This window comes from Agelaius phoeniceus, chromosome 6 (genome assembly GCF_051311805.1).
Source record: "Agelaius phoeniceus isolate bAgePho1 chromosome 6, bAgePho1.hap1, whole genome shotgun sequence".
Taxonomy (NCBI): Eukaryota; Metazoa; Chordata; class Aves; order Passeriformes; family Icteridae; genus Agelaius; species Agelaius phoeniceus.
Window position 1 is genome coordinate 11183784 of NC_135270.1, and position 27836 is coordinate 11211619.

At 49.1% G+C, this 27836-nt stretch overlaps 1 protein-coding gene across 1 annotated transcript; it reads right to left on the minus strand.

Moving 5' to 3' along the window:
* Positions 1 to 364: 364 nt before the first annotated feature.
* CCDC9B (coiled-coil domain containing 9B) lies at positions 365 to 27226 on the minus strand. The gene is made up of 13 exons (XM_077179753.1): positions 26870 to 27226; positions 24515 to 24628; positions 24009 to 24113; positions 22678 to 22842; positions 19293 to 19442; positions 13428 to 13502; positions 11433 to 11617; positions 10016 to 10077; positions 9457 to 9510; positions 8921 to 9026; positions 8298 to 8355; positions 7139 to 7950; positions 365 to 2645 (listed from the first exon to the last, which is right to left on the minus strand). The coding sequence occupies exons 1-12, from the start codon at positions 26888 to 26890 to the stop codon at positions 7168 to 7170; spliced, it is 1878 nt and encodes a 625-aa protein (XP_077035868.1). The 5' UTR covers positions 26891 to 27226; the 3' UTR covers positions 365 to 2645; positions 7139 to 7167.
* Between the last annotated feature and the right edge of the window lie 610 nt (positions 27227 to 27836).

A 27836-nucleotide genomic window follows, 5' to 3' on the forward strand; every position in this document is an offset into this window, starting at 1 on the left:
TGTGTCTGGAAAAGCTGGAACAACTTCCACGAAATCCCTGAGCTACCAGCCACTGCTGGGCAGGAACAGGTCTTGTGCAGGCAGGTGACTCTGAACTCTGTGAGCTGTCCTTGAATTTGCTTGCAGGAAAAGTCCAGTGGTGATGAGGTGGTGGCTCTGATGCCTCAATGAAAAAGTGATCCTCATCTTCCTGGCATTGTTGCAGGGAGCTTTTGTGGTGAGGAAGCTGAGCTAGCCCAGGAATTCAGTGCTTCCCAAAGGAATCAGTGCTCTGAACCGGAGCTGTTGCTCTAAAAGGCAGAGATTACTGATTCTGTTTGGAAATCTCTACATGTGGAACTGAGAAATAGTAAGACACAGGAGGTTTTTCCTCATTCCAACTTTTATTTCATATAAATAATCCCTCTACATCAGATTTGTCAACTTTTCAGTTTTTTCTCTCACCATAAAGAAGAAACAGCTAAGCCACAGTTGTCTGAAAAATCACAACCCAGGCACCAAACAAAGTGCATTGAGCAAAGTGTTAATGAGCAGGAAAAAATACACTTAGAACAGGCACAAGCTGTCCAGTCCCATTCTCAGAGCCTGGATCAGACTCAATCCTTCCTGGGCATCATTACCTGCAAAGTCACTTGGAAGAAAGGAAAAAAAAGAGGGAATGGAGGACCAGTGATGGTTTTTCCTTTCAGAATGGAGTCTAGGGCAGTAAGGTTTTTTATCTCTTTAACACAGTCCTGGACCAGGGCAATGTAAAATTCCTGCCTGGCCATGTGTCCAACTGTTCCTGGGGAAAACAGCTTTTGAGCTGAGACTGTGTGTTCCATGGACCATGAGGCAAGCTGGCTCCTGGGAAATGCTGGTAATGACTCAGTCTGACTGGACCAAGAGCCAGGTCAGAGACCTGATGTACAAAATAATAATGAATTTAAAAACTAAACAATTGCAAGCAGGTTTTTGAGCCAGTCAGATAAGGAAAACCAGCCTTTAACAGTGATGGAGAAGCTCCAGGACCTGGAGCAGTTTTACAATCTTCTATTTATCTGTTTTATCTGTTGGATAAGTCCAAATAAACCCAGTCTGGGCTTTGGTGGGGTGGAGATGTTTCTACTGATAAAACACAAAAGCTGCATGCTCTGTTTCTTGATAATACCTGGTATGATTCCAGTAAAGTCTCCTGAATTTGGCACATGGAGGAAATTCCCAGGCTTGTGCTTCATGGTAGGTGTCACGGATCTAAGTCACGTGGGAAAACAAATGTTTGTCTGTGCAAATATTAGTTTATTAAAGCAGCATAGAGTATTTCAGTCCACACATGCCAACCTGATCTCCAGGGCAGTCTGCCAGCCTGGTCAGCCAACATCCTGCAGGACATTCCAGGCAGTCTCCACATATACCTGTCCCAGGGACGCTTACTCTGGCATCAAATTTTAGAGCAGCCTTGAAGTGAGGGTGATGCCGACTCTGCCCTGTCATTCAGAAGTCAGAAATTATGTTGTGTTATTCCTTGTGCCTTCTCCTTAACTGATAGCTGTATTCCAGCTGGGTCCTAGCTTGCTGTAACTGAAAAGCCAAGCAGCTAGAATTCCTGCATGTTTGTGCTTGTAAAGCTCCTCCAGATCCTCCATTTGAAAGGTATCTTTAAGGCCAGGTCAGAAGGTCTGCAGAGCAGCTTAGAGAGGATTCCTGCTCTCTTAATGAAACACAAGGCTATGCAAGGCACAACCAGGAAGGTGAAAATGTTTCATACAAAGTCTTGGACCTCCAGCTCCAGTTTGGCCTGGGTCCTGCTGCCAACTGCTTTGGGCAGTGTGGTGGGGGAGGAAGATTATTGTGCTATCCCCCTCCTTGCCGTGCTGCAGGGATGCCCAGTTACACTTGGGAAGGGGGCACGGAGTTTGCTGGGTTATGCACACACCTGCTCACCCGAGCAGGCACCTTCCTTGGCACAAAGCACTGTCCTGATGTGCTCCTCAGCCTCTCAAAGGGGAGGACAGCTGGAGGCTCTTCAAAGAGGAGGTGCTGGCTTGATCTGTGCTTGTCAGAAGCGCTCCATCCATCCATCCATCCATCCTGCTCATGCCCCGCAGCCCCTGCCACTACCATACACCTCTGCCAACACTTCAACCACGTGCAAACCTCTAATACAAGAGCTCTGAACACAACTTCTTCACCCACCTACTGAACTACACCCTAACACCTCACCCCTCTGCTTTGCCAGTCACCTCTTCCTGCTGTTCCAGTTGCTGGTACAGCCCCTGGCACGTGCCTCCAGCCTTTGGGGAAAAAACAGCATGTGTGCCCAGAAACCCAAGCCATAAGTTTAAAAAGAATTAGTCATTAAATAAAATAAAGTGCATCCAGTAGACATTTCCTTGGCTTGCCACACAGCTGCAATATATGCCAAACAAATAGCTAAGTGATGGTGTTTTCTCTGTAGGGTGGGAGTGTGTGCACCCTTCCCTGCCCTTTGACACACGGATAGGGAAGGGGGATGCCAGGACTGTGAGTGGGTGGTGATGGGGACCCCACGTTGTGAATGGTGCTGTAGGGCACTGCACAGGTGCTGAAAGCTGATTTCATAGAAGGTAAAAGAGTGAGGACAAGCTTGTGCTCCTCTTCTCCTCCACTGCCTCCAGCACGTTATCCTGTGAAACAAGAGCAGAGACAGCCGCAGGATTATCAGTCTCCAGGGAACTGCTGAGCTGTAAATTAAAATGTCTGCTGAGTTCCACCCTGCCCTTCTTGCACGGCTGGGGCTGCTTGGGAGGCACCACTGGGGCATAACCCAGATACCTGCTGCCAAATCAGAACAGGAGCAGTGGAGGCTCTGCAGCCCAGGGGACGAGCTGACTGTACCAGTTTGGATTAAACACTCTCAGTCCTCCTCTGGGATACATCAACTTTACTCTTTCCTTATATCTCAGGAACAGCAATCTTAATGTGTTCTTGTGTGTGCTGGTTCAGCACCTGGAGCACCAAGAGAAGAGGCTGATTTCAGGTAGGGCTTTGTGATCCTTCCTGGTGAACCTGGCCTGGGTGTGCAGCACTTGTGAACCCCAAGGGCAGAGGCTGAATCAGCTTTTCCTAATGAAAAACTATGCTGTGAGTGGAACCTGCTGTCCTAGAGCTGCTTCTAGACCCCGACATGCTGAATTTAATTGGGAAAAGCAGAATTTTTATTCTTTTCTAGTTGCCAGATGCTTGGGTGCTGCTCAGAATTGCTGAGCTGGCATTTTCCTGCATCCATGTTTAAATCCGTAGATCTGCCTTTTGCTGATGCAGATTTCAGCACCCAAAGCTCCCAAGAAAGGTCAGGGAGAGGGATATAAAAAAGAAGAGATTAAATCATCCAAAGACAGGAGAGGTCACAGGAAACTTGGCTTGCATAAAAAAGAAACTTCTCAAGGAACCATCTAAAGACACAGCCACATATATTTAATAAGGAAGTGCACTGAAATCAGACCCGAGGTGCTGACACAACTGATGCTGTGTACAGCTGATATGAGATTGTTGCTGGAGACTTAATTCCTTCTCCTGTCTGTGTGCAGCAGTGAGGGCTGGCTGTGTCCTGCTGCCGAGGGCTGCTCAGTTGCTGTGGCAGCACACTGGGATTTAATGAGACTGGGAAGGGCCAGAAGCAGACAGTCACACTTGGTGGTCCAGATATTGTAAAGTAATGTGGTTTATGAGTCTGAGCTGACTCCAGCACGAGTTCTTCTATTGTGGATCTATTTGATCACTGATGCTTTCAGAAGGCTCTGACTGTGTTTCAGTGCTGGGAGACAATTCCCTTTCCTGCTTTGCAGTACTATCCTTTCAATACAGACACCTTCTTCCCATGCATGAGTGAGTCTTTACAGCCAAGACACTGGTGGGCTTTAAAGTCATTACTTCTCTTGGTAATTAGCCAGAGTGATTAGCCTTTCTCACATTTCCCACTGTATCCTCTTTCCCATACATAACTCCAGGGCCAATGGGAGATGGAGCAGCTGTGGGCTGGCTGTGAGCTGGGGCTCAGGGCAGCAATGCCACCTTGTGCGGCCTGGGCTCTGCCACCAGAGTGGGAATTGTGTGGTGGCAGAATTCCCTCTGTGTGTCAGTGTCACAGGAAAAGACTGTCACAGATCACTGCTGTCTGTCTCACACCTCCCAGCCTGGCTGGCTGGGCGCTGTCACTGGGATGGCCTTCACAGCCAAGCCAACAGCAGGTCCTTGTGGGACCTACTGGTCAGGCCCCATGTGATGGAGGGATGTGCAGAACTCCCTGAAGCTGCAGCTGAACATAGCTGATGAAGGTCTGGGATAGCAGGAACAACAGTGGGATATGAGAACAGCTCCATTCCTGGTGTTTGGAATGGCAGCAGCTCGCCCATCAGAGCCCTGAGTTATGTTTAGACGTGTTAAGCTCCAGTAAGTGGCTCTCAGGATTCAGCCATGGCAAGCTTCCAAGTGCTCTGGAAGCCACCTTTTCCTTATTTTCCCATATTTATTCCTGAGCTTCTCCAATACATTGGTCCCTGCCCCAGCATTGTGTTCTGGCTTCGATGTTTCTTCTCCTTTGCTGATGTTCACTACCCACATATCTACAGAGATCACAATTCCACTGCTTTCTGCCTTCATTTTCCTAGACTAAACAACATTCCCTCAACAGCCCTGGAGCCTTCCCTGTGTGTCCCTAGTCTCTTGCACCATTCTCACAGAATCCCTATGTTTTCCAATGTTAACACTGTCCTCCCATGTTGTGCCATCACTCCAGAGATATGGAGACAACTATGTCGAGTCCCACTCCCTGACTGCATAAAGACCAAGCTTTCCACTTAGGTGGTACTCAGAGGTGCTCTGGGAATTTAAAATGCCCATGGCATGAGGATGGGCTCCGGAGGGTGGTGCGGGCTGCAGGAAGGACCAGGGAAGCCAATGCTATTCAAGACAAGCCCTTGACCCTGCCAATCCTAGGCCAACTCCCCAAACATACCAGCAGATGGTACCTTCCTGTCTCCTGAACCTCAAGGAAGCTGGTTGTCCTTCGGCAGCTCCACAGCTGTTTTGGGAAGTGCTGGTTTCTGCTTGTGCTGTTTCCTGCACCAACCTTGGGCGCTGGTTTGCATCAGAGCCGACCTCTGCTGACCTCCTCGGTCCTGCAGCACTCAGGCCCTGCCTGCCCCACTCCTGTTTACGTCAGCCAGTGCTGCAAGGTCAGATCCCTGGAGCTGCTCTGGAAATCTACCCCCAGCTGCATTTTCTCTAAAGATGTTAAGATTAATTTTCTCAAGAGAATTCAGGGAAAAGCTTCTGTGGTTTTTGTGTATCGTTTACTTCTCTGGGACTTGTTGGACGTTCTCCAGGGATTCCAGTCCTGCACTTCGAGTAAATATTTATTCCTTGTTATTTGAAGCGAAGGATGAAAGCCCCACCACACTCTCTGCACAGCATCTCCCACTGATTTGAAGGTGCTGGAGATTTTTAGTGCCATAAATAGACATTGGGAGGGGGAGCTGTGAAACCCACGTGGTGGCTGCACAGGGCTTCAGTTGTGCAGGAAGGGATGTGAGATCTGCATTTAATGTGAGTAGGACACAGGCCCCATGAGCCGGGCAGGGGGCCAGCACATCGTTATCACTGAGTACAGATGTTTCCAGCTGTTACATATACCTGCTGAGCTCTGAAGTGGACTCAGGGCCCTATTACCAAACCATGGGAATCTCCATTGCTGAGATGAAAATGGACTACTCTAATTTATTGTTTCCTCTTAGTTGGTGTCTAATTAAAGTTATCCTGAGCGAGCAAAGTAGTCATTAATTCCTCCATCCTCTAATTTGGTGGGAATTTTGGTAGATTGGAGAGGCGTGGCTGGACAGTAATCTCCCATTATGTCCATCCAGGTATTTCATAACATACTCCTAAATGCTGTTGGAAATAATTTCCCTCACTTGAAGGAATTTTAGTTCAAACATAGAACCAGCTCCTGCTGGTTCTTGATGTTTTGTCTTTTTGAAATGACTATGACGCTTGCACTTCTCCCTGCCTTTTATATGGATTGGATTATAGGGGAAGTCTTTGTTAGCAGCTTAGCCACTTCATCCCTAATCTCATTTGTACCTCTGGGAGGAATACTGAGCAACACCGGGGGACACATTGCTGTGTAGGGTCTGCAGAAAAGCTTCTGGAATCTGGGAAAGGCACTTGGTGGGGGGATCTGCCTGCCTGGCTCTGAGCAGCTCATTGCCTCCAGTGCCTACTTATGGAACAGAGCTGCTGCCTCTGTGAAGGAGAGAGGCACGAGTATCCTGAGAGCCACTCCCATGTTAGGCAAGCTGGATTGTGTTCTGGGAATACTCATCTCTGTTTAGTGTGATGTTCTGCTCTGTGGGACATTGCCTGGAAAAAACACAGCTTGCAAAGAGCCCCTACCCTCTCTCCTTTCCCCTTCCTCCTAATTTCTACCTTAACTTTGTACTTGTCATCCTTTGTTCCTTCTCCTGGGTTTGCATTTGCCTTGATGGAAGAAAAATTGTTTGTGTAAAACCTGGAGCATTGCTCCATAACTGGCTCTGTTCTCCCTCCCTTCTGTTTGGTTCATGGACCTTTACACCACGAATCATCTCACCCTGTGTATTTATACGCTGCCCTGCACATCAGTGTTACCATGTGTAATTTAAAGTGTAGCACTCACAGACCTTCTACTGGAAGAGAATCTCACATACAATCAGCCTTCTCCTGAGCTCTGCCCACGAGGTGGACCCCTATGGCTTTGCAAGTGTTTTGGGGAAGGACCACAATGACCTCGAGTTGTGATCACCCCAGAGACAGAAATAAATTCATCCCAGTGAAGTTATTCCTCCCATCCTTTCTAAGGTCATAGTTTCCCAGGAATAGATCAGTGTGTGCCCTAACTAATGTGTGTCATCAACCAACTTCAGCAGCCCAGTTTTCTGTCTAAATTTTTCTGTCTGACTTTGCATTCCTTCTCCACCCACTGCAGGACAGGCCTTTGAGATCCACAGATTTAATTACCTTAGAGATCCATAGCACTGCTAACGAACATTTCTAAACAGTTATCTGGTACGATGACTTTGTATCACAGAAAATGGAGTTGTGGCCCTGTACTATGGCTGAGAGCATTAATGAGATGACTCACCTTATGTGTCAGGCAAGCCGGGCAATCTGCTAGTTGTGAGTGTCCCCACTGTCCTTGTCCTTGCAGTCCTCAGGCTGGTCCCCTTCCCCAGACTGGGATTTTGCCATGTCCTGCTCAGGCACAACAGCCTTGTCAGAGCTGGCTTTCCCTGGGGGCAAAGGCTCGTGATGTTCAGTGCCTTCAGCATCTTCACTTCCTTTCAGTGCAAGTGCCTGTCCCTCAAGAGCAGTAGTTTGGGTCACTTCTTCCCCTCCTTTGCTCACCAGCTGTCCTTGGTCTGCATCCAGTCTGTCTCCTGCTTCTGTGTCGAGCTTTCCTCCGTGGCTGTTGGAAGAGTTCTCAGAGGACTCCTGTTCTGAAGCTGGCTGCTTCTCCAACCCAGCTCCATCTACATTCGCTCCCACAGGCAGTGACACGGTCTCCTCGCTGCCAGGGCTGGTGCCTTGCAGAGTGTTCTGAAGGCTGCTCTGTGAAGCAGTGCTGTCAGCGCTCTCCTTCTCCTGGGAGACGTTGGCAGTGCCAGGCTTCCCATTGGCATCTTCCCCAACCCTTTCCTTGGTTGGCTTGGGCCCTGGCTCTGAGTCCCCAGCGCTGGCCACAGACACCTCTGTGCTGCAGCCCCTCACTCCCCTCCGCTCCTCCTTCTGGCCATTCTGGGCAGGCTGGACCTTCCCACTTCGCAGCCGCTGTGAGGAGGAGGCCCCGTGATCCTGGAGGCTTGGCTGCTTCCCCTTTTCCTCCAGCTCAGCTGTGCAGTTCTCTTCCACCCCCTCGTCACCTCTGCAATTTCGCTTGTCCATACCAAGGCTCCTCTGAGAAACAAAGGACGTATTAAGTTCAGCTTATTAAAATACCAGTATATTGTATTTCTAGTCTGTGGTGGTTCTGAAAACCTGAGGAAAAAGGATGTAAAAGGATGTAGGTGGAGAAGTGTTCAGGGACCAGAATAGGCGAGGTGGTTGTGCTGACAGAGGATCAGGGTAAGCAGTGAAGCTGCTGTCACACCAGGCCAGGTGAGGATGTGAGGAGTGTTAGTGGTGAGTACAGTCTCACCACTAACAGAAGTCTCCCAGCTCTGGAATAGATTAGAGATTCCAATATTTCTGATAGTGCATGTGTTTAGAAAACTCAGCTGCCAGCCTGCAGCTCAGGAACTCACCTGGCCATCAAGGTCATCCTTCACAAGAGACATGTCCTCGCCTTCTTTTGCATCCCATCTGTCAAGAAAAAGTAATCAGAATTTAGGCTTTGAAGTTCTTACAAAGCCAGTCTCCCTTGCCTTACACCCAGACAGGGATTCCTTCCAGGGCCATGTATTCCTTGTCTGAGCCCCTTGTCCAGGCCTATCCAGAGACACTCATTTGAGACCACTGAATCTTAATGAACTGGTTGTTGTAATTTTAATTGTAATGAACTCCAATTGCCAGAACTGACAGTTGAGTCAGACTAAGAAGATAAGAGTTTGCTTGTGCTAATGCCTGCCACAGTTTGGGCCTGCTTTCCTGACAGTGCCCAAGTGTGCCAGATCTCCACGACAGCAATCACAGAGGCAGATACTGAAGGCTAAAATTACTTTGAAGTAGCTTGGAAGTCAGAGAGACTATTTACAAGGGCTTGCAGTGACAGGACAAGGGCCAATGGCTTCCACTGACATAGGGAAGTGTTAGGTGGGATATGCTTCCATGTGAGTGTGGTGAGGCCCTGGCACAGATTGCCTCTTCATGACTAGGCAGGGAGTGAGGCGTGGACGTGCACACCATGGCAGTGCTGCCAGCTTCTCACCTTCTGGCTCTGCCTGTCAGTCTGTCCTTCCCCTTGGCTCGGCTGCTCACAGCAGGCACTGCTTTCGGCCCAGGGTCGCTCACATTCACTCCATGATGTCCTCCACCTAGAAAACAGGCAGGAATGCCATGCAAAAGCAGGCAGAAGCAGCTGATGGACCACTGAACAGACCAACACCCTTGTAATCTTGGAAAGGACCTCTGAGGTGGGAAGCCTTTGAAGCTGTGTGCATAATGCACATATATTTTCTAAAGTAATGAAGACAAATCAAGAATTTAGGGTGTTTCTTTTTTGTTTTTTTTTTTTTTTAATTCCAAATCCCAATTCTAACTTTAAATCTTATTCCTTGGATACAGTCTTACTTGTGCTGTTCTTGGAAAACTTCTCCCCTGCACACAGCTATGAGAGCAACCATGTGGTGCGTTCCAAAAGGCTCTCCAAATCTGCAAGTGTCTAGAGAGAACACTCTCCCTGAGGGATATCAGAGGTGCTGGCATTTAGTGGGGTGACACAACACAATCCTGTGGTTTACTCACCTCTCCCATCCGCAGTAAAGGACCTGTGCTGGAATTTTCTTGCATTCCTTCCCCCTGCAAGGACACAACAAAGGATGCACCAAAGTGAGTGAGGGTCTGTAATGAACGGGCAGAAAAAACCTGATGTTCAAGTAGGGTGTCATGAGGGAAAGCTTTGTTTTGCCAGTCCATCTCCTGAGAAACAGGAATCAGGATGGACTTATGCTCATAAAGAAGCCAGCATGTGCCATAGGGATCAGAGATGATGTGCTCTGGAATAGGACTGCCTCTTAAAGGAGTATGTGGGAAAGGAGGCAGGGCTGCGCCTCCACACTGTGTCATACCAGCTTACAGAAGCCACTGCTCTCCCTGGGAAGGTCCAAAGCTCTAGCACCCAGCTGCTCAAATCCCATCCCCCGAGCCCTCTGCCCAGCAGGGAGGGCTGAGCCCCCAGCTCAGAGGCATTTGCCCAGGAAAGCAGAGCTTCACAGCTGACAGCCATGACAGCTGCTGTGGCACTGGGATGCGCACGATCAGCGTTCACTAGCGTCAGGACAGAGTCTAGGTGTCCCTTGCCAACCTTTCTTACTGCTGGGATTATCCAAGGCTGGCTCCCCATCCTTAACAAAGTCCTCTTCAAACCTGCAGGTTAAAAACAGGCATTGTCAGACCTGACCATCCTCCTCCAGTGTGCAAAGCGTGGGCAGGAGCCCTTGGCACGATGCAAGCTCCGGCCTTTGGCCCTTCTGCAGCTGCCCACAGGCAAACCTGTGCAGGTTTCTCAGCAGCAGCTGAAGCAGCACGTACTAACTGAGGCTGTGAGGTAGTTCTACCCCAAAGAAGAACCTCTAAAATCTTTACATCAGTACCCATATGTATAAATTAAATGTTATGAACCTCCTATAGATGTAGGGTATACTACAATCTATAGATGTATAGATGTAGCTGTACTAAAATGCAGCTTCCCAAGCTTCCAAATACAATCTGAAGTAGCTTCAGGATTTGCCATCTCAAATCAGACCATTTGGTTGGCTTCTAGCCCTGCTTGTTTTATATTACGTCTTTTCTCTTAAAAATGGATTTTTGGAAAAACAGTAGGGCTCAGGGCTGTCTTGACATCAACACTCAGCAGCCACTTCAGTCAATTCACCCCTAATTACTGGGGTCTCAGCGACTGAAAATTGATGTGTTTGGTTCCATTCCTCAGCCAAAGGATTGTCCCACCTACCTGTCCTGTGCAAACTGTTCTATCACCAAACTTTTGTAACAGTCTCTAACTCCTCACCCTACCAGAAGCTTTTCCTGCTACAGGAGCCAAGTCATCCTCCAAAGCTCTCTAGCTGGTGTGACCTAGCTGAACCAGCACAGTCAGAGGGACAGTGATTAAGGCAGGGATGTGTTCAGCCCCATTCCCAGCTGTCCCACATTGCTGTTCTCAGCATTGCCCCTGTATGACACAGGTGGCCTTTTGAAGTGACCCCCTTGCCCTGCAGTGTCCGAACAGGCTCACTTTGTGGAATGGGGAGGATTTAGGCATGTTGGGCTCTCCTGTGCTTAAAAAGGACAAAGAAGTGGGGGCAGTTAGAGAACCTGTGGACTAGCAATGCAAGTTTGTCCATCCAGGTTTCTGGAAGAGCACCTGTACCCTCCTGCCATTGGATTTGTTTGTGTGGAAATGGAGAGGATCCTCCAAATGCAGACTGAACCTTGATTCATGCTCCCCTCCCTCCTACAGTCTATATCCTGGTTGGACCAAAGGCAGGCAATCTTTGTCAGCACATGGTATCCCCTCTCAGGAGAGCTCATACTAGGAAGAAAACATGAGAATCACTCTGATACCAGATCCCACTTATGGGCATGGTCTGGGGAGGAAGAGGCAGCAGTGTGGATTTGGTCAGGCACATGACAGCATGGGATTCCTAAGTATCTGCACAAGATTCCACCACTGGCTTTAGGCCTGCTGCAGGCAAAGCACCCTGGGACAGGGAAGGACCTACATGTGCTCCGACTTCTCCACATCCCAAGCCCGTCGCCACTCGCCCTTGGCATTCTTGTGACGTGCCAGGCGCTCCAGGTCAATCTGGTCTCGCTCCCTCTTCCAGCGGATGTACTCCGAGCGCTCCCGGCCACTCATGGGGAAACTCGGGTCTCCAGGGCTCTTCTGGACTGGCTTCCCACCATCCTAGTGGAGGGAAAAGAGCTTCTGGTTAATAAAACTGTCTGAAACAGCTGCATTCAGGGTACTTTGTACTGTCACCACCATAAATACTCAGGAATATTTGAAAACAACTTTGGACAAGGTCAGCTCCTTTCTCTGAAGTGCTCTGTGCACACCAGGACTCTGCTTTACCCAAAGCCTAAATACACTGGGGCTTTTTGGCTCTACAGAAGGGAAAACTGAGGCAGGAACCTTTGCTAAGGTTTACTTATGGCATAGAGTCAGTTCCTGGAATGCTTGCAACATCTCTTAACAGGGTTTGAATGATGAGTCCCCCAACCTGAAGGCTTTGGGATACATAAGTTGAAGTTATGCCTGTGAAGTCCTTCACAGTGAGAAGGCAGGGAAGGAAGCCAGCCTTGTGTGACCACCAGGCATCCACGGGAGCCCACAGTCACAGAGCTGCGGGCAGCCCTGTGCTCAAGAGCAGCATTCCCAGAGCAAAGGGGCTCTTTACCTTCACTGCTGTCAGGCTCCTGGTTTATCACTCCTCATGACAGACTGGTTAAGGGCTGACACTGCTCAAAAATTTAAAGCTTAATGGAAAGACAATTCAGAGCTGATGGAGCATGTGGGGGGGAAGTAGCCCAGCTGTCAGGTTAATGGATGAGGTGGAAGCAGGAGCCGACAGGCTGTGGTGTGTTGTCAAGCAACAGTGTGTAGGGAATAGCTTAGTGCAGAGCTGAGTCCTGGGGTGCTAATTACCAGCAGATAATTCATCACCTCATACACATGTCCTTCCATGCCAGCCACCCTCACACCTTCCCCAAAGAGGAATTAACTCCTCAGCCTTGCACTGCGGGTAAGAGAAGCAGCAGGGAGAAGGGACTGAAAGCCCTGTTACCAAGGTGACTCACCTGCGTGGGCCGGAGCTGGGGTGGTACCAATTGCTCCTCCATTCCTCAGCTGGCAGGAGCTGGGGACCTGACACCGTGTCCCCAAGAAGGAAGAGATGAGGGGGTCCTGCCAGGATGGGTCCTGATGCATCCATTAAGCCAAAAGCAAGGGAAGGACTGAGGCTGATGCCTGTGCTCTCTTTTGGGGAGAGGCAGAAATGGCTGGGGGCCTATGGAGCAGGAGGAGTCGGTCCCTCACCTCATTACAGCGTAGCTGGGGTTAGCTGGACCACAGGCTATCATGCTCCCCCTTCCTGCTCTGGGGGGCTCAGCTGGAATTAGTGTCTAAGAGCCCATCTGTGTCCTCCTAATGAATCACACTGAGGTGGGGTTATTCTATTTGTGCTCCATTAATTAAAGCATCTGCAGGCTCGAGGGAGCCAGCATGTCTCCAGGCTTTGCATTAAACAGTCAGTGGGAAGGCCTGTGCTTTAATTTACCTCCATCCTACTCAGCTCCTGCTGAAGTGAGGAGCTGTAGCTAATACAGCCTGAGCTTTTCAATCCACAAGGAAATGGTTTTGAGAGAGGAAACAGCCAAAACTGTGCTGCCACAGAGGTGAGCATGTTACCCTTCCTAACGTCCCTATGTGTGAAGGGCTTGAGCAGCCATGACAAGGTGTGGAGGCAGGTCCTTGTCACCTTTCCAGTGCTGCTTGCTCCAGGTGTGTCAGCTGCTCAGCAAAGCTTTGTATGATGAGAGTGATGAACAGCGGGAGCCACATCAGAGCACAAGGCTGCTTCACAGAATTACAGGATGGTTTGGTCTCAAGAGACCTCAAAGGTCATCTTCCTTTAGGATTATGGTGGGAAGGCACATTCTACTGGTTTCCTCTTCCTAGACAAAGGTCCCCACAAAGGGACCTGGTTCCCACTCACCTTCCGGCTGTGCTCACTTTCTGGGCCTCTGTCACTGTCTGATCTCCTCTTCTCTGCTGTTCTCCGCTCTTCTCCCTGCAAGAGAACGGACACAGGATTAAACAAGGATTCCTCGCAGGGGAATCAGCACCTGAACCTATGCTGACCAGGACATGTAAGAACTTCTCAGAAAAGATCAGCAAAAGAGGAAGGATTTTTTCTGGGGCCCCAAATCAAACTGATGTAGAAAAAAAAGAAGTCAGAAAGCAAGGGGTGCATGAGAAAAGCATTCCCAGAGGTCACTCCTTCTCCCAGGCTGGAAGCAGAGTGGTGTCCTGCATGGTCCTGTTTCTTTCCAAGGCAGACCAAGTTCCAGGTACCTTTACAGATTTGGGCCATTTTAGAATTCCATTGTACAAGATCTGGATAGCTACAAACAGCAGCTATCTGGTGCAGCTACAACCCAGCATGGTCAAACTAGGAGTGATTTCAGTCCCTGGCAAACATGGCATCCTTCTACCACGGGCCATCCCTGCTCCCATGGGGTTTACCCGTGCTGCCACCAGATTGGCAAGCTCTGCTCTGGTGTTGATATTCCCCAGCCTGGCAGGAGGTGACAATCAGCCTCTGTTTCTTAGTGAGCTACAGGCACCAAACACGGGCCAAGCCAGGGGTTCTCTGTCCCCACACATGATGAATAATTGAGGAGACAGAGCCATGTCAGAGGCCAGGGTGAGATTGCAGTGGGTCTTAACAAAACAGTCTGCAGAGCATAAAGATCTTTTAGGAAAGGCTTCCTGCCTGGCTGGACAGCTACAGGGCTGGGGCTGTGGGGGGCTGAGTTTGTCCTGCTGCCATTTTGCAGTGCCAAGCAGAACTGAAACACAAAGAGGAACGTGGCAGCACGAACTGCCAGCTCAGCCCTTCCAGAAAGCAGCAGCGTGGTGAAGTCCAGCCCAGGCTGGAAACAGGACTTTTATTCCATGCATTCACCAGACACAGCTTTAGTTTTACAGGGAAACTTGGGATATCAGTCTTGATACCTGCAGTTCTGCCCAATCTCCTAAGGCAACAAATGCTGCTGCAGCTTGTTCTCATGTATCCCATGGAATCATGCAGGGAATGAGCTGGGGACACATTTTTGGGGGATTGCCCACACATGCTAAGTCTGAGGCAGGTGGGAAATGTGGGCATATAGTTCATGGACTGTCACTGCACTTGGTGCATGACAGCTTCACTGGTCTGACTCATAGCTCCAGTACAGATGGAGGTTTGTTCAAACAGATCCTTGGAAATAACAAGGAAAATTTTAGCTATATTGTCCTGGGATTTCTCTGCAAAGATTTAGGAAAAATACAGAGGGGTCTGTGCTCAGAGAAGCTGCCCCTCACTACATCCTGCCTGTTGCAAAAGGGGATATGGTGAAAGATGACACTGGGGATTTATTTCAAAATGCTGTGAAAACTTATATAACCAAAAAATGCTCCCTCTGGACTCAAAATCACCTGCTCTGGCAGCCCTGTTTGAAGAACCTGAGAGATTGAATAACTCTCTGCAGTCCCAAACTGAGCATTTACTAAGAGATTAAACAGCAGAAATCTGGAAACTTTGCTCTCCAGGACCCTACATCCCAGTGGCTGTCCCATTTGGAATGGTTGCTCATCAGTGCCCACCACAAACCTGGGTCACAGAGACACTGCACAACCCTTCATCCTTTTACACCCTCACTGCAAGCCAGCTGCCTTTTGCCTTAGTCTGCTTCTATTTTTGCTTCTCAGAGGGCACTGTGGAAAATGGAGAAGACCACAAAAATGTAGTTCTTTTGTACCAGGACAGCAGGTCTGAGCTGTGCAGAGACCAGTCAGCTTGGCTCTTGCACTGGCTCAGAAGCAGAATTCCTGTTGTCCTGCTGTCCCAGAACTGCTCCTCCTGTTACCACACACCCAGGCCAAGAGGGAGCAAAACATGTTTTTCTTTTCCTTCTCCTCTCTGCCCCCAAAATAAAGAAAAATGACATGGACATTATCATTCCTAGTGTAACTGTTCCTGCAGAGCAGGAGGAGGACACAAAAGCCTGGAGCAGTCAAGGAAGATTATGATTGTTTATCCTGAGGTTCCTGCCAAGATTTCTCAGTTTCTCAGTCCAGAATGGCCCAGGGTGGGGCCCAAGGTGGGGCAGAGCCTGCTCCAAACCAGCCCTGGGATCCCAAATGCCTTCTGCCAGTGGGTCTTTCTGACTCCCTGGCACACATATTCCCAGCTAATGTCAGCGTGCAGTGGTGACAGTACTGATGCCATTATCCAGCCAAACACTGGTTTGTACTAACAGTTCTCCAGAATCTTTGACAGGCTTCCACATCTCTGGGCTAGTTCAACGCCTCCTTTTTTTAAAAATAAGGACTATCAGAGGAGTTAAACAAACCTTTTGGTACCCACCTCTCCAGGCACGTGTCAGCACCACAACTGGCATTTCTTCTTGAAGAAATGAGGAGATTTTTGTAGAAGCTTAAAGCCGTTTTTCTAGTGCTCAGATTCCCCACTGGGCAGGATTTTTGAAACTAGTACATGAGAGGATTTTTTTATAACTCTTTTGAAAAATCTGCCTCCTTAATTGTGCTGCCTGAAGGGAGCTAAAGACTTTTCAGCCACCCTCTCTGCCTATTTCCCCCTCCCATCTGCAATGTAAAAGCAAGTGTTTCTCCTGCCACAGGTTTGGTTCCTCTCCTCTGAAAGCACCAAGTCTGACTCCTCTGTGTTAGTCCCTGAAAGCAGCTTTTGTGTCTCTTGATTACAGTCATTTCTGATACACCATCCTGGGAAACTCTGTTAATAAAAGGACAATTTAAAAGCCCTGAAGCTCTATCAACTGCCCATTTAAAAGATGATTTGTAACCTGTTAATTAACCATTGTGCTCCACTGGTCCTGGGCTGCTGGCTCCCAGCTCTAATGTACTAATGAGCCTGAAACACTGCCAAAGCATGGAGTGGCTTTTAGGGCTAAAAATGAAGGATTGTCTCCAGCCCTACATACAGGAGAGCCCAGAGGCAGGTTTAGGGGCAGCCAGGCAGAGATGGGTCCCAGATGTGGCACTTCCAAGCCAGCAGCAGCACTGGAGGTCATGAAGCTGCAGCAGTAGAGTGATGGACTCTGCAAGGAGACAGGATAATTTGGTCCCTTCAGCCCTGTGGGCTAACAGAGAGTGAAAGAGTCTTTCTGCTTATGGCACTGGAGCTGTCTCAGAGAAGGAGATATGAAAGCATCTTTTTTCCCTTGCATTTCCTTTGGTAGCTCCTATCTCAGCTCTGCTGCAGTCTGGGACTGACAGTGTGGGTTAGCCAGAAGCACCATGGGCAGCAAGAATGGGAGCAGTTTTCCTCTTTGGGGATTTTTTTTTTGTTTTGTTTTGTTAGTTTGGGCTTTTTTTCTTTATTGAATTTCATCACGAATAAAAATAGAGAAAATGTGTGGTAATGAGGACACCCATCAAGTACTTTAATTGGATAAATATGACACGTGCACAGAGGAGGAAGCAAATTTGACAGTGGCCAGGCTACTGGAGGGGGAGTGATGGATGTGATTCTTTCTCCTAGTTCTTTGTGGGAACCCCAAAAGAGCAGGGAACCAGCTGGGGCACAAAGTAAAAAGGCCCAAAGGATGAACCATGCTGTGGTTAATGAGGGACTGAAAGTTAATCCTTGAATCCGGGGTCCCAGCTCAGGTCCTAACACAGAGCTACCCAGCCACTGACACCCCACCGGGCTCTCCAGCAGCTGATCGATTTGGGGATGAAAATGAAGTTTCTCTTTTAACAACTGATTAAAGGATAGAAAAGAAAAAGTGGCAAGAAAATGGTGGTTTCCATGGCAGAAGATTAGCAGGAGTGTGCCACTGGAGCATGTGCTGCTCAACATGCTCATAAATGGTCTGGAAAAGGAGCTGAAGAGAGCGATGACAGTTTGCTGATGATACTAAATCATCCAGGGCAAAGAATGTAATTTGCCCGGAAAGAGCTGCGAAAGATCTCTTGACATTGAATGCCTGCATCATAAAATTACAGCTGAAATTCAATATCAGTAATACAAAATAACTCACACAGAGAAAAATGTCCCTTCTTGTATACACACACACAGTAATGAGTCCTGAGCTATGATTAACAGTCAGGAATGAAATTTTGGTGTTACTGTGACTAGTTCTCTAAAAATGTTAGCTCAATTATTTAGGGGAAAAAAAGCGAAGAAAATGCAAACTTGTTGGGAGAAGAATAGAGAACAAACCAGAACATTGTTATGTCACTGAGTACATCCTGGAGAGCCCGCAGCTGGAATACCATGTGCAGTTCTGGTCTGCTTGTACTGAAAGAATATGGTAAAAATAACAAAAGCACAAATGGGGACAATGAGAATGATCAGAAATAAAGAACAGTCCTCAGCAGACAAGTCTAAATAGGGGCAATCTCTTAAGTTACATGAGATAGCTGAAGGGAGACGTGAAACAGGTCAATAAAATCATTTGTGCTTTGGGAAGTGACCTGGGAATGATCTATTCACTACATTCCCTGATGCAGGAACAGCAAATGGAGCTGTCAGGGAACATGGCTGAACAAGTCTGGGATTCTAAGCTTCCATGAGTCTATGGCTTTAGCCAGTGCAGCCTTAGGCCTGCCCTCATATGCTCTGAATCCGGATGCTTTGAGGCCAGTATGAGCAAGGCATTGCCAAAACCACATAGATGGATGCTCAGCTTCAAATTTCACATTCCATAATAAAACCAGATAAGAGATGAGCTTCCAGGGTAGTCCATACTCTTAAGAGACCACAGGATCTAAAGCCAAGATCCAGGCACTCCTCCTGCTGCTCTCTCCTAGTACAGCCCCAGCCTGTCTCTGATGACCTCAGAGACAAATGTTTAAACAGGCCCAGCAGAGAGCAGAAGAAGACACTTGCCTGCCACATTACAGAAGTACGTTTGACAAGCTTAAGGGCAGAAACAGCACAGTCAGGTCAATCCCATTACATCCAGGAATGTTGGTGATGTCTGTCATGGGGACTTCTGGGGTTACCAGTGGCTCAATCAAGCAGTTCATTTGAGGTTTATGGCATTCAAAACACAGCTTGGCAGCCACAAGAAAGGAGCACCTGAGCTCCTGGAGCCTAGGTAAGCCCTGGGGAGGAGGAGAAGCTGAAGATAAGCGTGGGTAGTAGCAGCAAATGGTTGGCACTATTCCAGAGAGGGGCTGCAGATGTCCCCCAGCATTCCTGGGTGGTTGGTAGCTACACCAAGTGTGTTGTTTTCCTACACAGGCTCTGACCATGTTTGCTGCAGGCATTCTTTCTTATCTGTGAAAGCTTCCAAAGAGGAAAATAGCACATGCCTCTGTGTGTGTAAAGAGAAAGGTATTTGTAAAGAAGTATTTGAATTATGTTTCAAAGATTAACAAAGTTCAGCCAGCTCACTCAGCAGGTGATGGCCAGGCACAGCAGGGTGTGGTTCAGAGGCAGATATAGCCCAGCTCTGTTAACGTTTAAGTCGTGCAGTGAGTCAGGAGGACACTGCTCCTGTCCCAGTCTGCTGTGTGGCTTCAAAGAAAAGCTGGTAAGAGACAAGATGAGATTCATGCCCCATATCTGGCAGTGCTTTCATCAATCCTTCCAAAGCAGCATCTGTTGATGAACTCAGTGTGTTTAGGAGGCTTCTAGCTTTAGCTAGGATCACAGGGGAGGGAAAAGATCACAGCTTTCTTCTTTCACAGGGATGGAAAGCAGAGATATGGAGATAAGCTGCACTATTAACATAGTCTCCCAGCATCCTGTGGCTAGGCTCTCCTCATGCCAGCAGAAGTGGATGCCATGGATAGGTTACAGGCCAGTCACTAGCACTGTATTTACCTTTTCCTTGTTGTCCATGGTGATGGCAATCTGCATCCTCCTGCCCCGTCGGAAAGCCACCAAATGGTCCATCTCCTCCTCGCTCAGGTCCGGCACTCGGCCCGGGCCAGGGAAGCTCTCGGCGCGTTTCTCGCTGACGATCCTCTTGCCCTGGAAGGCACAGGCTCAGTTAAGGACACCCCCATTAGCCCTCCTAGGAGAGTGGCCATCCCAAACTGCAAAGGATTTTGGGCTGGCAGAACAGAAAATGAGCAGAACAGTCAGACCCCTTGGCTCATAAAGCTGCCACCCCACTGTAAGGGATCTGTGATATTACAGAGGTGTGTTTAGCTGAGCACAACACCAGCATGGTGGGATTTACCCTGCTTGGATAATCTGCAGCATGAACACTGAAGGATGGTTTTATTTTAAGCTTGTGTCTGTGTCTTAAAAACAAATGTGAGATTGTCCCCTCCCCATACAACATGTCCCAATAAAATGTGAGGCTACCTTAGAGCATAAGCCTAGAAGGTGGAGGAGAAGGGGAACAGTGGGGTTCCTTCTCTTCAACCTTGTCCACATAGCAGTTACTCCCCTGAAGTGTATTAGCATTTGATAATTCATTGATTCATAGTCATTGTGTGTTTGTATTTCTGGAATTTTTTATTCAACAGTGGAATACTTGAGAAACCTGATATATAAGCTCCTTGAGCAAGGGCAGTTTACCCCTCTCAGATATTATTTACAGCTGTCTGTATTAGTGTCATGACTTCACTACATGGATTTACATCTGTTTCTTATTTTGTTAATGATCTTTGTTGCTGGCTGATGTCCTGCCAGTGCCCTCAGCCATCAATTCCACAAAATGAGCACATCTTTTGTACAATGGGATACTCATTCTTTTTCTCATTTAAAAGTATCATCTTTCAGGCCAGTCATGTGCCTTTTTATTTTTGCCTTACAAGGAAATGAGAGGCTTAATAAGTCATATCCATCGTTATCTCTGATCTTTTTCTTTTCTTGTCATCCATATGAAGTCTGCTCAACTTCACCAGGGATGAAGGAACCTCAGCAGCTTCCCTCTCTAAAGGATGGTGCATTTTACTCTGTTTTCCACACTGGGCTTTCACATTTACTGGAGTCTTGATTTAAAAGGTACTCAAAATCTCCAAGGAAACTTTAGTGAAACTTGGGAACTCTTTGTTGCTACGAAATTGTTTTTAAAAACAAAAAGCACACCCAGACCTCTGATTTGTAGGGAAGACATGCAATCAGGGCCTTTGCCATGACATGTGATACCAAGAAGCCTCACATTAACCTCATTTTCCCTCGGCTCTGCCAGGAGTGCAGATGTTAGCGAGGAGAGAGCCTTCCTGTTCACAGCCTCCATCAGCATGACCTTTTTTACAGCTTCTCAGTCATCGGGCTTCCTAGCACATGATAAATGTTTTAGGAAACACTGGAGTATTTCCAGCAGCAGAACCTCAGTCTCCTGTTTATTAATCTTTCACATTTGTGTGATTTTGCTGTTTCAGCAGAGATGGTTCTTGAGTCAGCCTGATGCAGGGGAGAGGAGTGGTCTGGCTCTGCCTGTCCTGTCAGCCCCAGATGAACAGACATGGTGGGAACCTTGTTACCTATTCCCTTGGGGATTTCTAGCTCTGCTTTTGGGTTCAGTAATTCTAGGCTGTACTGCTGAGGTGAGAGCCTGAACTGGAGACTGGCCTGGCTCTGCCCTACCCAGAGCACTTGTATGAGGTGTTTGGAATTCTACTTAACATAATTTTTTTATTAAGAAAGTAAGCCAAGAGATGGTTTAGAAGGCAACAGCAAGCTATTAATCCACAAGTTGTACATCAAGCATTTATTCATCTTAAGTCAACAGCTGTTCCCTAGAGCTCTTCAGTGTTTAGGTGTTGATGGCTCATCCTTTAGACATGTAACAGGGTCACAGATACCTCTTGCCAGGGAGGTCTGGCACCTGGAGGATATTTGAAGGTGACTTCATCACTTGCTGTCTGAGAAAGTCCCTCATGAGACCCAACACAAAGAACCTTGTGCCCAAACACCTCGAGCACAACAGATGCCTCAAAGAACATCACTGGATTACAGGGAGGTGACACCATCCCTGGGCTACTGGATGTTAAAAGGCATGGTGTGAAGGCTAGTGTGTTGGCAAAGCCTTTAACCCTGCATTTATTGAGCAGATGGCAAGGAAGACTCAAAGGAAATACAGGAAACAGCTATTTAACATAGATGTGGCAGCTAGACACATCCAGGCTGGGAGACCACCAGATTTTCTGTGCAATACCCTTTGCTCTCCCTCCCTTTTACCACTCCTTCCCTCCTTTCTTCCCTCCCTCCCTCCCTCCCTCCCCATTTTGCTTCTGGCTAAGCTGCCTCGCCTGAAGGCACATTCTGCTCAATGTGTCTGCTGACATGTGTCTTCTTTCCTTGTTTCCTGTTTTAACAGTCTGGGTGATCTCTCAGCTTGCTGGTCCCACATTGGGAAATCCTGGTCCTTGGTGCCCCAGCTCCCAGAGTAAGAGATGTCATATGAGGAGAGCATCCATGCAGAGCCAAGAGGGACAGAGAGCAGGTCTACAGCCACAGCGCCTGGCAGAGCCAACTCCTCCCCTCCACAGGGCTTGTCCTGGGTCATTCCCTGCCTGACAGAGATCTGGGACTCTGGCACCAGCTCTTTAGCTTAGTCAGAACTACACCACTCTCCATACAGAGTCACTGTAAGGTGAGATGTGCCCATCTCATGCCTGAGGCATGCCCCAGATTGCAGAGGCAGGGTTAAAAATACTCATCCGAGGTGTGCCAGGAAAAAGAACAGGGGAACAAAGGAAACTCCCGGACTTATGTCCATTTTGTGAAACTTTCCAGCTGGCTTTCCTTTGGGGCATCTTGCTTGACTATGATTTAGGTTATTGATGATTGTATGTGAGTGGTTTTCTGCACAGCCGAGGATCTCTGGTGCTGGGACCTTGCAGTGGTCACAAGAAGGATGGTGGTGCCTCATTCAGTCACACCAGTGTCACCAAGCAAGCCCCTCTTTCCAGGCACAGCAATACAGTTTAACACCAGAGTGGCCCAGGAGGGCAAGAAGTTGACTGATCCCTTAGAAAGGGAACTGGTTCCACCTGGCTGGGTGGAGGGTGTTGCTGAGGGCACTAGCAAGGCCTGAGGGCTGATTCCTGGGAATCAAATACAGAGAGGGAAGCATGTGGTAGCTCTGAGGTTGTGCTGAAGAACTGTGAAATGAGAGGAAACAAGCAGCAAGGGAACTGTTCCCTTTGGATGTGACACGCTGGACAGAAAGCTCAAGTGAGAGGCAGAACAGAAGCTCCTTTGTAAGCCAAGAGGCCGCAGTGTGAGAGCAATCCTCTTCCCTACTCACCTTTGCTTTGTTGTCCATGGTAACAGCCAGCTGCATCCTCTTCCCCATCCTGAATGTGAACATATGATCTGCTTCCTCCTCCTCCTCTTCTTCCTCACTGCCAATGCCAAACCCAGGGCTTGTAGGACAGGGGCTTCCCCTTTTCTCACTCACCACCCTTTTGTCCTGGAAAATGAACCACTTCCATTAGCAAATCCAGACCCTTGACTCAGGGCTGTGATTCCCTTCCCCAAACACACCTGCACACAAGCGGGAAGGCAGCTACAGAACAGCCCTTGCCCCCAGGAAGTTCTCTGTGCCCAGCACACTGCTGTGACATTCCTGGGGAACAAGGGGCTTGTTGTCCGCTCAGCAGCAAAACCCACAAAGACAGCAGGGCTGAAAAATCCTTTGCACTTACAAATCTGACATTTCAGACTAAAATGCCAGAGTTATGGGAAAGAAATGCCATCCTCATCTCTTTCTGCAGCACACTGAGTTAGCTTGGGAAAGCCTAAGTCCTGCTGAAGGTGGCCTTGGAAGCCAAGTGGATGGCTGAGGGTGGTGCTCACCATCGAGAGGGCTGGGCTATCTTGTCCATAGTGTTCAGTCTGGGTAATTGCATCTTTCAGGTCCTGTATGAGAGAAAAATGTGTGCAGCAGCGCACCCCGAGAGAGGCGAGGGCCGTGGCCAGGGTGGGAGGGGAGAAATGTACTGGCCTGGATCCAACAACCCAGAGTGCTGAAAGCAGGGTGGGCTGGCTCAGCAGGCTCTGCATAAGCTCAGGCAGAGAAGTTCACCAAGGGGTTAAGGCAGGACTGGCTTCCCAAGCCCCATGCTGCCAGGATGGGTGGACAGAGCTTATCAGATTTGATCCAATTAGGAAGGAAACCTGGGACTCAGTCTCTGGCCCAGGGCCACTTGCTTTGCTCACTCCCAAAGCCTAAGGAGACCATAAGTTTTCCCAGCCTATGGCATTCTCAGAGGCACTCCTGATGCCTCAAGTGACACACACACATACACCTGATATACTCTGCCTGCATATTTGCAGTGATGCTGACACCTGGAACCTGTTGAGGGCCAAGTGTGCCTGTTCACACACCCAGTCATCTGCCAGTTATCTCTTAGTACATGGGTAGGGGTGCCTGGACATGGCTGGAAATGTATGTGCAGCACCTAAAATCACTCTCATCACACATCTCTGCAGAATTCACACACACTTTTCAGGGCTTAGGATGTATTTCCTGTGCTCAAAGAACTTTGTTGTGGATGGTGTCTCTCAGAAATGCCATTTTGCAGGAGCAGGACTGGAGTGAGAGCTGGCCCGTGGTGAAGGAGAGGCACCACTTACGTTGTGAGCTTTGGTGATGGTAATAGTGAGTCCATCCTGCTTGGGCCTCCTGGAGGTAACAGCCATTCCCTCCTGTTCCGCTCGCTTTTTGTCCTCTTCTATTTCCTGAAACACAGATACTCCTTATCACAAGCCTGTACCTGGATGTTGTTAATTTTCCTGTTTAATTCTGCTAAATGGACCCACCTCCACCTCTAAGAGGGAGTGGACCAACTTGTGTCCCAGTTATGGGATGCAGACAGAGGAAGGTGGCAGTGGGCGAGGAGATGCTGCAGCAGTGAGGCAAGTGTCAGTGTCTGTTCTCTGAAGCACCTCAAGAGTTGTAGTTAAAGGCTAAGGTAAAGCCTAAGCTAAAGGCAGAGCTCTACCCCCCTGCTCTGAGTGTTTCCAATGCAAACAGGCTATCTGTGTAACACAGTCATTCTGACTGTGCTGACAATCTTCTTTACACTGTGAGTTGAGGACCCCAGATCAGAGCTGGGGAAGGTAAGGACTTGCAGACTCACCTGGTACCTTCGTATCAGTGCTTCATTTTTTTTCCGCAAAGCCAAGATTTTCTTATCGAGTTCAACATCCTTCTGCTCTTTCTTCCTTAACACAGCATCATCCACAGCAGCATCCTGGAAACACAAGGAGCAAAGCTCTTCTCAGTCATTTTACCAACAGGATGAAACCTGCTCCTTCTGTCTGGACAAGGTAGGAAGTGAAAGAGTCTTTCCCATCACTTCTCCCTGACTTTTCCTGACAGAATTCACCTTTCCTTTTCTTACAATTTTTGTTCAGCAATGAGGTAGTTTGAGCAAAGTGCTGCTGCCCCACTTTGATGGCTGTCAGTGGGCACTAGAATTAACACCCTGCTTATCTGCATGCAGTACATGACCCTCACCTTCACGTGTTATCAGGAACCAGTGAGGGAAAAGCAGCAGAACCTGCTCATGACAAAGACTGCAGCTTCTGCACCAGCCCATCTCCATTGGCTTCCTCTGTGAGGGGTATCTGATCTAACAGCCCCTGCCAAGGGCTGCTTCACCAGGACACAGGGACACAGGCACACATCTCTGTCCTGGTGGGACAACAAGAACATTTAAACTGCCTCCACACATTCTTCTGCTGGACAATGGGATTTTGTCAAGATCTATGGGAAACAAATGGCTTTTCCATTGCCATTCATCATCGGATATGCGACAGGTGAGCAGATTGCCTTTGTGGGTGGATACAGTTCCATGGGCATTTTGCAAGACTGATTAAAGCCAAATTCGGTGTTTACCTGAACAGAAGCTGTTCTGGGAGCACTAAATTGGCAGGTTCGCTGTTTACTGAGCTCTGGGGTGTTGGCTGCTGAGGGTGGGATCAAAGTGGTGCATGCCCTCAAACACTCCCCTTTCATCTTCAGATTCTTTTGAAGGAGAACTGGCAGAGCTGCCGGCTTGAGAAAAAATTTAAAATTCCTGCAGAGGTTTTATTCATGCTCTTCTATTTTTAAGAAAAAAAAATGGAAAAGGCCTGTCAGGCTGTCCTCCCTCTGCCCATTTGTCAGCATTTTGTCTACACTGCAAGACGGCTGGTATCGGGGGGGGAGGGAGTCCTTCCATTTCCAGCTGGAAACAAGTCACTGGAAGGAAAGTTTGCTGGTGTTCAGCACTTCTCCTTCCCTTTATTAACGAAGCCATTATGGTGTTTCTCTGTGCACAACCTGTTTCAGCAAATGCTGGGAAGCTGTGGGCGGGAGGGGTCGCTCACCCGCACACCCGGGCCCCGCGGCCGAAGCGCTGGGCAGCGTGTGGAGCCCACGCTCAGCTCCCAGGGGCTCACCCATTGTACACTTCAGCCCAGTCAGCGTTTGCTCGTCAGCTGCCGCTCCGAGCCAGCCGATAACAGGGGGCCGGGCCCTGTCCTCCCTTTCTGGAACGAACCCGCTGCCCCAGCCCGTGCTGGAGCTGATGCTCAGGATGGAAAGTGGCTCCACCGTGCCCTCCCCAGAGTAAAGCTCTTCCGGGGAGCCAAGGTGCCCGTATGTCACCGCGACAGAGAGTTATAAATGGCTTTGGCAGAACAAACGTGCGATGGCTTTGAATCAGCAATCAGCTGAACCCAAAGCCTCCCCGAGAGCAGGGCATAGCCACGGAACGAGAGGCCTCATTCTATTGCAAATTAAAATGTCACAAAAGGAGAAAATTGAAAGCTATCGGCTTTAGGCTTCAGTTAAATGACGACATCCCGTTGTGTCACAGCCCCTCTCCTAAGTGGCACACACACTGGCTACGCAGCTCCTTGGGGGCTGGAGGGACACCTCGCCCCAGACTGTCTCTGCGTGCAGTGTTTTCCCATACACTTCTACGATTGCCTGCTTCTACAGCCAGACCTCGGAGACAGCAGGGTTGGGAAAGTGTGAATGGCGGGGGGGGGGGGGGGGGTAGGGGCGAGGGAAAGGGGACAGGAGCGGCCGTACTAATGGTCTTATGCTTAGGAAAATGTATCCGCTCTTTTTAAGAAATATCCTCTTCCTTGACAGCTGCAGCTGAAGCCCTCACCAGCACAGGCACCATCCAGCGCTTGCCTGCGTTTCTGTTTGCTATCTGCCTCCCGGGAGACACCTTATTCTGAGCCAGCCACCACAACCTGCCCCGGCCAGGGATGTAAACCCCGGCACCCGAAATGCGCTCCCCCCAGCACCCCTCCCGCGGTGCGGTACGGCTTGTTTGCTCCCCGTGCCTGCTGGCAGACAGGCGAGGCGAGAAAACAAAGCGACAGCCGCCGAAAGGCCACCCTGAAGGAAGCGAGTGCAAGTCCTTGCGTGGCCTTTTGGGGTGAGGGACCCCAGCGCCCCCGCCCCTCCCAGGCCCCGCGCAGGCAGCACTCACAGCTCGGTGCATGTTGGACATCGGCGGCGGAGCCCGGCGGATTCCAGAGCAGAGCTAAAAGAGGAGAGCCATCAGACGGCCTTTCTCAGCACTGGTTGCACAGCATACAAGATCATGTTTTGATTACAAAAGCCTCGTCTGGGCTCCCAGCCAAGAGCACTGGCTGCCTAATATACCAAGCACAGACAGGGTTTGGAGTGCCTGTGTCCTCCTCTCCAATCTCACTCTCTTTTTAAAAGAAACACTCCCCCTTTTCCCCCCTCCTGACTCCTTTTAACTTCCTGATGCCACAAACCCTCGTTCAAAGTGGGAAAAGCCGGCTGAACAATGACGGATGGATCAGGCAAACAGCTTGGCTTCGCTGCGTGGCCATTCACGGGGTCGTGTTGTTTGTTATGCATGGCTGGCTCCACGCCTGGCGGGGCCGGGAAATATCTGGGGTCCTGCATGTCTTGTGAGTGTGAGTGTGTGCACGAGCCTGCCTGGGAAAACATGGGGCAGATTTGCCTTTTTCTGTTTAATTTCAGTATTCTCTGGGAATGATTTCCCCACTGTTAAAGTGGGCCTTTCTTTCAGGAAGGAACAGAAGAGTGCTGTGGGGTGGGCATCACCAGCTGGCAGCAGGACTAGCAGGAAGCACACAGCCAAAGCAGAGGGACTCCTATAAGTCCCTGTCTGAAAGCTGCCAAAACAAGCCTCAGGAGAGTCACAAGTAGCAACGGGGCTTTGAGGGAACAGCATTCAGCTGCTGCATCTTGAGTCACCACATGAACCCTTACCTCACCATAGGATATCCTGAGTTGGAAGGAACCCACAGGATCATCCAGCCCAACTCCTGCCTCTGCCCAGACACTACAACAATCCCACCCTGTGTTTGAGAGCATTGTTCAAACCCTTCTGGAGTTCTGGCAGCTTTGGGGCTGTGCCCACTCCCTGGGGAGCTTGCTCAGTGCCTGACCACCCTCCG

Bases quoted from the DNA above. Each gene is read 5' to 3' on its own strand.
- CCDC9B (XM_077179753.1), bottom strand. From the start codon at position 26,890: ATGTCCAACATGCACCGAGCT. The intron at 24,114-24,514 runs GTGAGTCTGCAA...TCTGTGTTTCAG, and splicing joins CACTGATACGAAGGTACCAG to GAAATAGAAGAGGACAAAAA. The intron at 13,503-19,292 runs GTAAATACAGTG...GTTCTCTTGCAG, and splicing joins CCATGGACAACAAGGAAAAG to GGAGAAGAGCGGAGAACAGC.